The 13424-nt window shown below is 33.6% G+C and overlaps 1 protein-coding gene across 1 annotated transcript in view; it reads left to right on the plus strand.

Annotated features, from left to right (window-relative positions):
* The first annotated feature begins 508 nt into the window (after nucleotides 1-508).
* LOC135571232 (sodium/mannose cotransporter SLC5A10-like) overlaps nucleotides 509-13424 on the plus strand; it is a 101024-nt gene continuing 88108 nt past the window's right edge. The window contains exons 1-4 of the mRNA XM_065017016.1: nucleotides 509-613; nucleotides 2013-2118; nucleotides 7746-7826; nucleotides 8409-8473. Coding sequence (XP_064873088.1) covers nucleotides 587-613; nucleotides 2013-2118; nucleotides 7746-7826; nucleotides 8409-8473 — 279 coding nt within the window. The 5' untranslated portion in view covers nucleotides 509-586. The remainder of the gene's footprint in view (nucleotides 614-2012; nucleotides 2119-7745; nucleotides 7827-8408; nucleotides 8474-13424) is intronic.

Below are 13424 nucleotides of genomic sequence, written 5' to 3' on the forward strand. Positions count from 1 at the left end.
ACCAGGATATCAGTATGATATATCACACAGCCCTGTCTGTTCTCTCTCTGATGCTGTCTGTCTTCACCAAGATATCAGTATGATATAACACACAGCCCTGTCTGTTCTCTCTCTCTGATGCTGTCTGTCTTCACCAAGATATCAGTATGATATATCACACAGCCCTGTCTGTTCTCTCTCTCTGATGCTGTCTGTCTATACCAGGATATCAGTATGATATATCACACAGCCCTGTCTGTTCTCTCTCTCTGATGCTGTCTGTCTTCACCAAGATATCAGTATGATATATCACACAGCCCTGTCTGTTCTCTCTCTCTGATGCTGTCTGTCTTCACCAAGATATCAGTATGATATACCACACAGCCCTGTCTGTTCTCTCTCTCTGATGCTGTCTGTCTTCACCAAGATATCAGTATGATATATCACACAGCCCTGTCTGTTCTCTCTCTCTGATGCTGTCTGTCTTCACCAAGATATCAGTATGATATATCACACAGCCCTGTCTGTTCTCTCTCTCTGATGCTGTCTGTCTTCACCAAGATATCAGTATGATATATCACACAGCCCTGTCTGTTCTCTCTCTCTGATGCTGTCTGTCTTCACCAAGATATCAGTATGATATACCACACAGCCCTGTCTGTTCTCTCTCTCTGATGCTGTCTGTCTATACCAGGATATCAGTATGATATATCACACAGCCCTGTCTGTTCTCTCTCTGATGCTGTCTGTCTATACCAGGATATCAGTATGATATATCACACCACACAGCCCTGTCTGTTCTCTCTCTCTGATGCTGTCTGTCTATACCAGGATATCAGTATGATATATCACACAGCCCTGTCTGTTCTCTCTCTCTGATGCTGTCTGTCTATACCAGGATATCAGTATGATATAACACACAGCCCTGTCTGTTCTCTCTCTCTGATGCTGTCTGTCTATACCAGGATATCAGTATGATATAACACCACACAGCCCTGTCTGTTCTCTCTCTGATGCTGTCTGTCTATACCAGGATATCAGTATGATATATCACACCACACAGCCCTGTCTGTTCTCTCTCTGATGCTGTCTGTCTTCACCAGGATATCAGTATGATATACCACATCACACAGCCCTGTCGTTGTTCTGGTGTCACTGAATAGACTGTCATTGTCTCAGAGGTCAGAACACAATTACTATGACAACGGATGACCTGATTTCTCTATTTTTTGCTCTCTCCCTCATCTCTCTCCCCTCCCTCCTCTTTCTCTAATCCCCTCTCCTCTCTCTCTTCCCTCAACCTCTTCTCTCTCCTCCCTCCCCCTCCTCTCTCTCTCTCTTTCTCCTCCCTCCCCCTCCTCTCCTCTCCTCCCTCCCCTCTCTCTCTCTTTCTCCTCCCTCCCCCTCTCCTCCCTCCTCCCTCCCCTCCCTCCCCCTCCTCTCTCTCTCCTCCCTCTCTCTCTCTTTCTCCTCCCTCCCCCTCCTCTCTCTCTCCTCCCTCCCCCTCCTCTCTCTCTCTCTCTCTCCTCCCTCTCTCTCCTCCCTCCCCTCCTCCCTCTCTCTCTCTCTCTCTCCCTCCCCCTCCTCTCTCCTCCCTCCCTCCTCTCTCCTCCCTCCACCCTCTCTCCTCCCTACCCCTCTCCTCCCTCCCTCCCCCTCTTCTCCCTCCCCCTCCTCTCTCTCTCCTCCCTCCCCCTCCTCTCTCTCTCTCCCCCCTCCTCCCTCTCTCTCTCCCTCGTCTCCATCCCCCTCCTCTCACCTCCCTCCTCCCTCCTCCCCCTCCTCCCTCTCTCCCTCTCTCCCTCCCCCTCCCCTCCCTCCACCCTCTCTCCTCCCTCCCCTCCCTCCCCCTCCCCCTCTCTCCTCCCTCCACCCTCCCTCCCCCCTCCCCTCCTCCTCCCTCCACCCTCTCTCCCCCTCCCTCCCCCTCCCCCTCTCCTCCCTCCCCCTCCTCCCCCTCCCCCTCCTCCCTCCTCTCTCTCTCCCCCTCCCTCCCCCATCTCCCCCTCCTCTCTCTCGTCTCCCTCTATCAGACAGACCTGTACTCAGGGGCGTTGTTTGTCCAGGTGTGTTTAGGATGGAACCTGTACCTGTCTACCGTCCTCATGCTGGTGGTCACTGCCCTCTACACTATAGCAGGTCTATATACTATATTCTACTAGCCCTCCTCTCCTTCTACACTATAGCAGGTCTATACACTATATTCTATACTATATTCTACTATCCCTCCTCTCCCTCTACACTATAGCAGGTCTATATACTATATTCTATACTATATTCTACTAGCCCTCCTCTCCCTCTACACTATAGCAGGTCTATATACTATATTCTATACTATATTCTACTAGCCCTCCTCTCCCTCTACACTATAGCAGGTCTATATACTATATTCTATACTATATTCTACTAGCCCTCCTCTCCCTCTACACTATAGCAGGTCTATATACTATATTCTATACTATATTCTATACTATATTCTACTATCCCTCCTCTCCCTCTACACTATAGCAGGTCTATATACTATATTCTATACTATATTCTACTAGCCCTCCTCTCCCTCTACACTATAGCAGGTCTATATACTATATTCTATACTATATTCTACTAGCCCTCCTCTCCCTCTACACTATAGCAGGTCTATATACTATATTCTATACTATATTCTACTAGCCCTCCTCTCCCTCTACACTATAGCAGGTCTATATACTATATTCTATACTATATTCTACTATCCCTCCTCTCCCTCTACACTATAGCAGGTCTATATACTATATTCTATACTATATTCTACTATCCCTCCTCTCCCTCTACACTATAGCAGGTCTATACACTATATTCTATACTATATTCTATACTATATTCTATACTATATTCTACTATCCCTCCTCTCCCTCTACACTATAGCAGGTCTATATACTATATTCTATACTATATTCTACTAGCCCTCCTCTCCCTCTACACTATAGCAGGTCTATATACTATATTCTATACTATATTCTACTATCCCTCCTCTCCCTCTACACTATAGCAGGTCTATATACTATATTCTATACTATATTCTACTAGCCCTCCTCTCCCTCTACACTATAGCAGGTCTATATACTATATTCTATACTATATTCTACTATCCCTCCTCTCCCTCTACACTATAGCAGGTCTATATACTATATTCTATACTATATTCTACTAGCCCTCCTCTCCCTCTACACTATAGCAGGTCTATACACTATATTCTATACTATATTCTACTAGCCCTCCTCTCCCTCTACACTATAGCAGGTCTATATACTATATTCTATACTATATTCTACTATCCCTCCTCTCCCTCTACACTATAGCAGGTCTATATACTATATTCTATACTATATTCTACTATCCCTCCTCTCCCTCTACACTATAGCAGGTCTATATACTATATTCTATACTATATTCTACTAGCCCTCCTCTCCTCTACACTATAGCAGGTCTATATACTATATTCTATACTATATTCTACTAGCCCTCCTCTCCCTCTACACTATAGCAGGTCTATATACTATATTCTATACTATATTCTACTAGCCCTCCTCTCCCTCTACACTATAGCAGGTCTATATACTATATTCTATACTATATTCTACTATCCCTCCTCTCCCTCTACACTATAGCAGGTCTATATACTATATTCTATACTATATTCTACTAGCCCTCCTCTCCCTCTACACTATAGCAGGTCTATACACTATATTCTATACTATATTCTACTAGCCCTCCTCTCCCTCTACACTATAGCAGGTCTATATACTATATTCTATACTATATTCTACTATCCCTCCTCTCCCTCTACACTATAGCAGGTCTATATACTATATTCTATACTATATTCTACTATCCCTCCTCTCCCTCTACACTATAGCAGGTCTATATACTATATTCTATCCACTATATTCTATACTATATTCTACAAGCCTTAGTTCCCTCCATCTCTGTCTTCATCAGGTGGTCTGGCTGCTGTCATCTATCCACTATATTCTATACTATATTCTACAAGCCTTAGTTCCCTCCATCAGGTGGTCTGGCTGCTGTCATCTATCCACTATATTCTATACTATATTCTACAAGCCTTAGTTCCCTCCATCTCTGTCTTCATCAGGTGGTCTGGCTGCTGTCATCTATCCACTATATTCTATACTATATTCTACAAGCCTTAGTTCCCTCCATCTCTGTCTTCATCAGGTGGTCTGGCTGCTGTCATCTATCCACTATATTCTATACTATATTCTACAAGCCTTAGTTCCCTCCATCTCTGTCTTCATCAGGTGGTCTGGCTGCTGTCATCTATCCACTATATTCTATACTATATTCTACAAGCCTTAGTTCCCTCCATCTCTGTCTTCATCAGGTGGTCTGGCTGCTGTCATCTATCCACTATATTCTATACTATATTCTACAAGCCTTAGTTCCCTCCATCTCTGTCTTCATCAGGTGGTCTGGCTGCTGTCATCTATCCACTATATTCTATACTATATTCTACAAGCCTTAGTTCCCTCCATCTCTGTCTTCATCAGGTGGTCTGGCTGCTGTCATCTATCCACTATATTCTATACTATATTCTACAAGCCTTAGTTCCCTCCATCATCTATCCACTATATTCTATACTATATTCTACAAGCCCTCCTCTCCTCTACACTCAGTCTGGCTGCTGTCATCTATCCACTATATTCTATACTATATTCTACAAGCCTTAGTTCCCTCCATCTCTGTCTTCATCAGGTGGTCTGGCTGCTGTCATCTATCCACTATATTCTATACTATATTCTACAAGCCTTAGTTCCCTCCATCTCTGTCTTCATCAGGTGGTCTGGCTGCTGTCATCTATCCACTATATTCTATACTATATTCTACAAGCCTTAGTTCCCTCCATCTCTGTCTTCATCAGGTGGTCTGGCTGCTGTCATCTATCCACTATATTCTATACTATATTCTACAAGCCTTAGTTCCCTCCATCTCTGTCTTCATCAGGTGGTCTGGCTGCTGTCATCTATCCACTATATTCTATACTATATTCTACAAGCCTTAGTTCCCTCCATCTCTGTCTTCATCAGGTGGTCTGGCTGCTGTCATCTATCCACTATATTCTATACTATATTCTACAAGCCTTAGTTCCCTCCATCTCTGTCTTCATCAGGTGGTCTGGCTGCTGTCATCTATCCACTATATTCTATACTATATTCTACAAGCCTTAGTTCCCTCCATCTCTGTCTTCATCAGGTGGTCTGGCTGCTGTCATCTATCCACTATATTCTATACTATATTCTACAAGCCTTAGTTCCCTCCATCTCTGTCTTCATCAGGTGGTCTGGCTGCTGTCATCTATCCACTATATTCTATACTATATTCTACAAGCCTTAGTTCCCTCCATCTCTGTCTTCATCAGGTGGTCTGGCTGCTGTCATCTATCCACTATATTCTATACTATATTCTACAAGCCTTAGTTCCCTCCATCTCTGTCTTCATCAGGTGGTCTGGCTGCTGTCATCTATCCACTATATTCTATACTATATTCTACAAGCCTTAGTTCCCTCCATCTCTGTCTTCATCAGGTGGTCTGGCTGCTGTCATCTATCCACTATATTCTATACTATATTCTACAAGCCTTAGTTCCCTCCATCTCTGTCTTCATCAGGTGGTCTGGCTGCTGTCATCTATCCACTATATTCTATACTATATTCTACAAGCCTTAGTTCCCTCCATCTCTGTCTTCATCAGGTGGTCTGGCTGCTGTCATCTATCCACTATATTCTATACTATATTCTACAAGCCTTAGTTCCCTCCATCTCTGTCTTCATCAGGTGGTCTGGCTGCTGTCATCTATCCACTATATTCTATACTATATTCTACAAGCCTTAGTTCCCTCCATCTCTGTCTTCATCAGGTGGTCTGGCTGCTGTCATCTATACACTATATTCTATACTATATTCTATCCACTATATTCTATACTATATTCTACAAGCCTTAGTTCCCTCCATCTCTGTCTTCATCAGGTGGTCTGGCTGCTGTCATCTATCCACTATATTCTATACTATATTCTACAAGCCTTAGTTCCCTCCATCTCTGTCTTCATCAGGTGGTCTGGCTGCTGTCATCTATACACTATATTCTATACTATATTCTACAAGCCTTAGTTCCCTCCATCTCTGTCTTCATCAGGTGGTCTGGCTGCTGTCATCTATCCACTATATTCTATACTATATTCTACAAGCCTTAGTTCCCTCCATCTCTGTCTTCATCAGGTGGTCTGGCTGCTGTCATCTATCCACTATATTCTATACTATATTCTACAAGCCTTAGTTCCCTCCATCTCTGTCTTCATCAGGTGGTCTGGCTGCTGTCATCTATCCACTATATTCTATACTATATTCTACAAGCCTTAGTTCCCTCCATCTCTGTCTTCATCAGGTGGTCTGGCTGCTGTCATCTATCCACTATATTCTATACTATATTCTACAAGCCTTAGTTCCCTCCATCTCTGTCTTCATCAGGTGGTCTGGCTGCTGTCATCTATCCACTATATTCTATACTATATTCTACAAGCCTTAGTTCCCTCCATCTCTGTCTTCATCAGGTGGTCTGGCTGCTGTCATCTATCCACTATATTCTATACTATATTCTACAAGCCTTAGTTCCCTCCATCTCTGTCTTCATCAGGTGGTCTGGCTGCTGTCATCTATCCACTATATTCTATACTATATTCTACAAGCCTTAGTTCCCTCCATCTCTGTCTTCATCAGGTGGTCTGGCTGCTGTCATCTATCCACTATATTCTATACTATATTCTACAAGCCTTAGTTCCCTCCATCTCTGTCTTCATCAGGTGGTCTGGCTGCTGTCATCTATCCACTATATTCTATACTATATTCTACAAGCCTTAGTTCCCTCCATCTCTGTCTTCATCAGGTGGTCTGGCTGCTGTCATCTATACACTATATTCTATACTATATTCTACAAGCCTTAGTTCCCTCCATCTCTGTCTTCATCAGGTGGTCTGGCTGCTGTCATCTATCCACTATATTCTATACTATATTCTACAAGCCTTAGTTCCCTCCATCTCTGTCTTCATCAGGTGGTCTGGCTGCTGTCATCTATCCACTATATTCTATACTATATTCTACAAGCCTTAGTTCCCTCCATCTCTGTCTTCATCAGGTGGTCTGGCTGCTGTCATCTATCCACTATATTCTATACTATATTCTACAAGCCTTAGTTCCCTCCATCTCTGTCTTCATCAGGTGGTCTGGCTGCTGTCATCTATCCACTATATTCTATACTATATTCTACAAGCCTTAGTTCCCTCCATCTCTGTCTTCATCAGGTGGTCTGGCTGCTGTCATCTATCCACTATATTCTATACTATATTCTACAAGCCTTAGTTCCCTCCATCTCTGTCTTCATCAGGTGGTCTGGCTGCTGTCATCTATCCACTATATTCTATACTATATTCTACAAGCCTTAGTTCCCTCCATCTCTGTCTTCATCAGGTGGTCTGGCTGCTGTCATCTATCCACTATATTCTATACTATATTCTACAAGCCTTAGTTCCCTCCATCTCTGTCTTCATCAGGTGGTCTGGCTGCTGTCATCTATCCACTATATTCTATACTATATTCTACAAGCCTTAGTTCCCTCCATCTCTGTCTTCATCAGGTGGTCTGGCTGCTGTCATCTATCCACTATATTCTATACTATATTCTACAAGCCTTAGTTCCCTCCATCTCTGTCTTCATCAGGTGGTCTGGCTGCTGTCATCTATACAGACACTCTGCAGACCTTCGTCATGATTATAGGAGCAATCATCCTCACCATCACAGGTACACACACACACACACACACACACACACACACACACACACTATCATCCTCACCGTCACAGGTACACACACACACACACACACACACTATCATCCTCACCGTCACAGGTACACACACACACACACACACACACACACACACACACTATCATCCTCACCGTCACAGGTACACACACACACACACACACACACTATCATCCTCACCGTCACAGGTACACACACACACACACACACACACACACACACACACACACACACACACACACACACACACTATCATCCTCACCATCACAGGTACACACACACACACACACACACACACACACACACACACACACACTATCATCCTCACCGTCACAGGTACACACACACACAGACACACATACACCATCACCCTAATTTCACCAGCGTCCCCTCTCTGTCTGTCTGTCTGTCTGTCTGTCTGTCTGTCTGTCTGTGTCTGTCTGTCTGTCTGTCTGTCTGTCTGTCTGTCTGTCTGTCTGTCTGTCTGTCTGTCTGTCTGTCTGTCTGTCTGTCTGTCTGTCTGTCTGTGTCTGTCTGTCTGTCTGTCTGTCCCTCCAGCGTTCAACAAGATTGGAGGCTACAGTAACTTGGAGAGAGTTTACCAGGCAGCCATCCCTTCTAAGGTGAGTCAACAGCAACTTCCACTATCATGTGTAGTAATAATGTTGTTATTATCATAGTTATTAATGTTATTATTATAGTTATTAATGTTATTATCATAGTTATTAATGTTATTATCATAGTTATTAATGTTATTATTATAGTTATTAATGTTATTATCATAGTTATTAATGTTATTATTATAGTTATTAATGTTATTATTATCATAGTTATTAATGTTATTATTATAGTTATTAATGTTATTATCATAGTTATTAATGTTATTATCATAGTTATTAATGTTATTATCATAGTTATTAATGTTATTATTATCATAGTTATTAATGTTATTATCATAGTTATTAATGTTATTATCATAGTTATTAATGTTATTATTCTCATAGTCATTAATGTTATTATCATAGTTATTAATGTTATTATCATAGTTATTAATGTTATTATCATAGTTATTAATGTTATTATCATAGTTATTAATGTTATTATTATAGTTATTAATGTTATTATCATAGTTATTAATGTTATTATCATAGTTATTAATGTTATTATCATAGTTATTAATGTTATTATCATAGTTATTAATGTTATTATCATAGTTATTAATGTTATCATAGTTATTAATGTTATTATTATAGTTATTAATGTTATTATCATAGTTATTAATGTTATTATCATAGTTATTAATGTTATTATCATAGTTATTAATGTTATTATTATCATAGTTATTAATGTTATTATTATAGTTATTAATGTTATTATCATAGTTATTAATGTTATTATTATCATAGTTATTAATGTTATTATCATAGTTATTAATGTTATTATCATCATAGTTATTAATGTTATTATCATAGTTATTAATGTTATTATCATCATAGTTATTAATGTTATTATCATAGTTATTAATGTTATCATAGTTATTAATGTTATTATCATAGTTATTAATGTTATCATAGTTATTAATGTTATTATTATAGTTATTAGTGTTATTATCATAGTTATTAATGTTATTATAGTTATTAATGTTATTATCATAGTTATTAATGTTATTATCATAGTTATTAATGTTATCATAGTTAATGTTATTATCATAGTTATTAATGTTATTATCATAGTTATTAATGTTATTATCATAGTTATTAATGTTATCATAGTTATTAATGTTATTATTATAGTTATTAATGTTATTATCATAGTTATTAATGTTATTATTATTATAGTTATTAATGTTATTATCATAGTTATTAATGTTATTATTATCATAGTTATTAATGTTATTATCATAGTTATTAATGTTATTATCATCATAGTTATTAATGTTATTATCATAGTTATTAATGTTATTATCATCATAGTTATTAATGTTATTATCATAGTTATTAATGTTATCATAGTTATTAATGTTATTATCATAGTTATTAATGTTATTATAGTTATTAATGTTATTAATAGTTATTAATCATTAATGTTATTATTATAGTTATTAATGTTATCATAGTTATTAATGTTATTATTATAGTTATTAATGTTATTATTATCATAGTTATTAATGTTATTATCATAGTTATTAATGTTATTATTATAGTTATTAATGTTATTATTAGTTATTAATGTTATTATTATCATAGTTATTAATGTTATTATTATCATAGTTATTAATGTTATTATTATTATCATAGTTATTAATGTTATTATTATAGTTATTAATGTTATTATTAGTTATTAATGTTATCATAGTTATTAATGTTATTATTATAGTTATTAATGTTATTATTATATAGTTATTAATGTTATTATTATCATAGTTATTAATGTTATTATTATATGTTATTAGTTATTATCATAGTTATTAATGTTATTATCATAGTTATTAATGTTATTATTATAGTTATTAATGTTATTATCATAGTTATTAATGTTATTATCATAGTTATTAATGTTATTATTATAGTTATTAATGTTATTATTATCATAGTTATTAATGTTATTATTATAGTTATTAATGTTATTATCATAGTTATTAATGTTATTATCATAGTTATTAATGTTATTATTATAGTTATTAATGTTATTATCATAGTTATTAATGTTATTATCATAGTTATTAATGTTATTGTTATTTATTAATGTTATTATTAATGTTAGTTATTAATGTTAATTATTATCATAGTTATTAATGTTATTATTATCATAGTTATTAATGTTATTATCATAGTTATTAATGTTATTATCATAGTTATTAATGTTATCATAGTTATTAATGTTATTATTATAGTTATTAGTGTTATTATCATAGTTATTAATGTTATTATAGTTATTAATGTTATTATCATAGTTATTAATGTTATTATCATAGTTATTAATGTTATCATAGTTAATGTTATTATCATAGTTATTAATGTTATTATCATAGTTATTAATGTTATTATCATAGTTATTAATGTTATTATTATAGTTATTAATGTTATTATCATAGTTATTAATGTTATTATTATAGTTATTAATGTTATTATCATAGTTATTAATGTTATTATTATTATAGTTATTAATGTTATTATCATAGTTATTAATGTTATTATTATCATAGTTATTAATGTTATTATCATAGTTATTAATGTTATTATCATCATAGTTATTAATGTTATTATCATAGTTATTAATGTTATTATCATCATAGTTATTAATGTTATTATCATAGTTATTAATGTTATCATAGTTATTAATGTTATTATCATAGTTATTAATGTTATCATAGTTATTAATGTTATTATCATAGTTATTAATGTTATTATCATAGTTATTAATGTTATTATTATAGTTATTAATGTTATTATTATAGTTATTAATGTTATCATAGTTATTAATGTTATTATCATAGTTATTAATGTTATTATTATAGTTATTAATGTTATTATTATAGTTATTAATGTTATTATTATCATAGTTATTAATGTTATTATTATCATAGTTATTAATGTTATTATTATCATAGTTATTAATGTTATTATTATAGTTATTAATGTTATTATCATAGTTATTAATGTTATTATTATTATCATAGTTATTAATGTTATTATTATCATAGTTATTAATGTTATTATTATAGTTATTAATGCTATTATCATAGTTATTAATGTTATTATTATAGTTATTAATGTTATTATTCTCATAGTTATTAATGTTATTATTCTCATAGTTATTAATGTTATTATTATCATAGTTATTAATGTTATTATTATAGTTATTAATGTTATTATCATAGTTATTAATGTTATTATCATAGTTATTAATGTTATTATTATAGTTATTAATGTTATTATTATAGTTATTAATGTTATTATTATCATAGTTATTAATGTTATTATCATAGTTATTAATGTTATTATCATAGTTATTAATGTTATTATCATAGTTATTAATGTTATTATCATAGTTATTAATGTTATTATCATAGTTATTAATGTTATTATTATAGTTATTAATGTTATTATCATAGTTATTAATGTTATTATCATAGTTATTAATGTTATTATTATAGTTATTAATGTTATTATTATAGTTATTAATGTTATTATCATAGTTATTAATGTTATTATCATAGTTATTAATGTTATTATCATAGTTATTAATGTTATTATCATAGTTATTAATGTTATTATTATCATAGTTATTAATGTTATTATCATAGTTATTAATGTTATTATCATAGTTATTAATGTTATTATCATAGTTATTAATGTTATTATCATAGTTATTAATGTTATTATTATCATAGTTATTAATGTTATTATTATAGTTATTAATGTTATTATTATAGTTATTAATGTTATTATCATAGTTATTAATGTTATTATTATCATAGTTATTAATGTTATTATCATAGTTATTAATGTTATTATCATAGTTATTAATGTTATTATCATAGTTATAGTATTAATGTTATTATCATAGTTATTAATGTTATTATTATCATAGTTATTATTGTTATTATCATAGTTATTAATGTTATTATTATCATAGGCATTAATGTTATTATCATAGTTATTACTTATTATCAGTTGCTATAGTTATTATTATCAGTAGTAGTTTATAGTAGTTATTATCAGTAGTAATGTTATTATAATAGTAGTAATGGTATTATCAGTAGTAATAGTATTATAATAGGAGTACTGTTATTATCAGTATTATAAGTTATTACCAGTAGTTACTCATAATGTTATTATTATCATAGTTATTATCAAAAGCAAAAGTATTATAGTAGTACTAATGTTATTATCAGTAGTAGTAGTACTATAATAGTAGTAGTAATAGTATTATAATAGTAGTAGTAATTTCTCAGTAGTAATAGTACTATAGCAGTAGTAATGTTATCAGTAGTGAGGTTTATAGTAGTCATGTTATTATCAGTAGTGAGGTTTATAGTAGTCATGTTATTATCAGTAGTGAGGTTTATAGTAGTTTATTATCAGTAGTGAGGTTTATAGTAGTCATGTTATTATCAGTAATATATTAGTAGGTTTATAGAGTCATGTTATTTTATAGTAGTTTATAGTGTTATTATTATCAGTAGTGAGGTTTATAGTAGTCATGTTATTATCAGTAGTGAGGTTTATAGTAGTCATGTTATTATCAGTAGTGAGGTTTATAGTAGTCATGTTATTATCAGTAATATATTAGTAGTGAGGTTTATAGTAGTCATGTTATTATCAGTAATATATTAGTAGTGAGGTTTATAGTAGTCATGTTATTATCAGTAGTGAGGTTTATAGTAGTCATGTTATTATCAGTAATATATTAGTAGTGAGTCATGTTATTATCAGTAGTGAGGTTATAGTAGTTATAGTAATATTATCAGTAGTGAGGTTTATAGTAGTCATGTTATTATCAGTAGTATATTAGGTTTTTATAGTAGTCAGTAGTCATGTTATTATCAGTAGTGAGGTTTATAGTAGTCAT

This window comes from Oncorhynchus nerka, unplaced genomic scaffold (assembly GCF_034236695.1).
Source record: "Oncorhynchus nerka isolate Pitt River unplaced genomic scaffold, Oner_Uvic_2.0 unplaced_scaffold_676, whole genome shotgun sequence".
NCBI classification, from domain to species: domain Eukaryota; kingdom Metazoa; phylum Chordata; class Actinopteri; order Salmoniformes; family Salmonidae; genus Oncorhynchus; species Oncorhynchus nerka.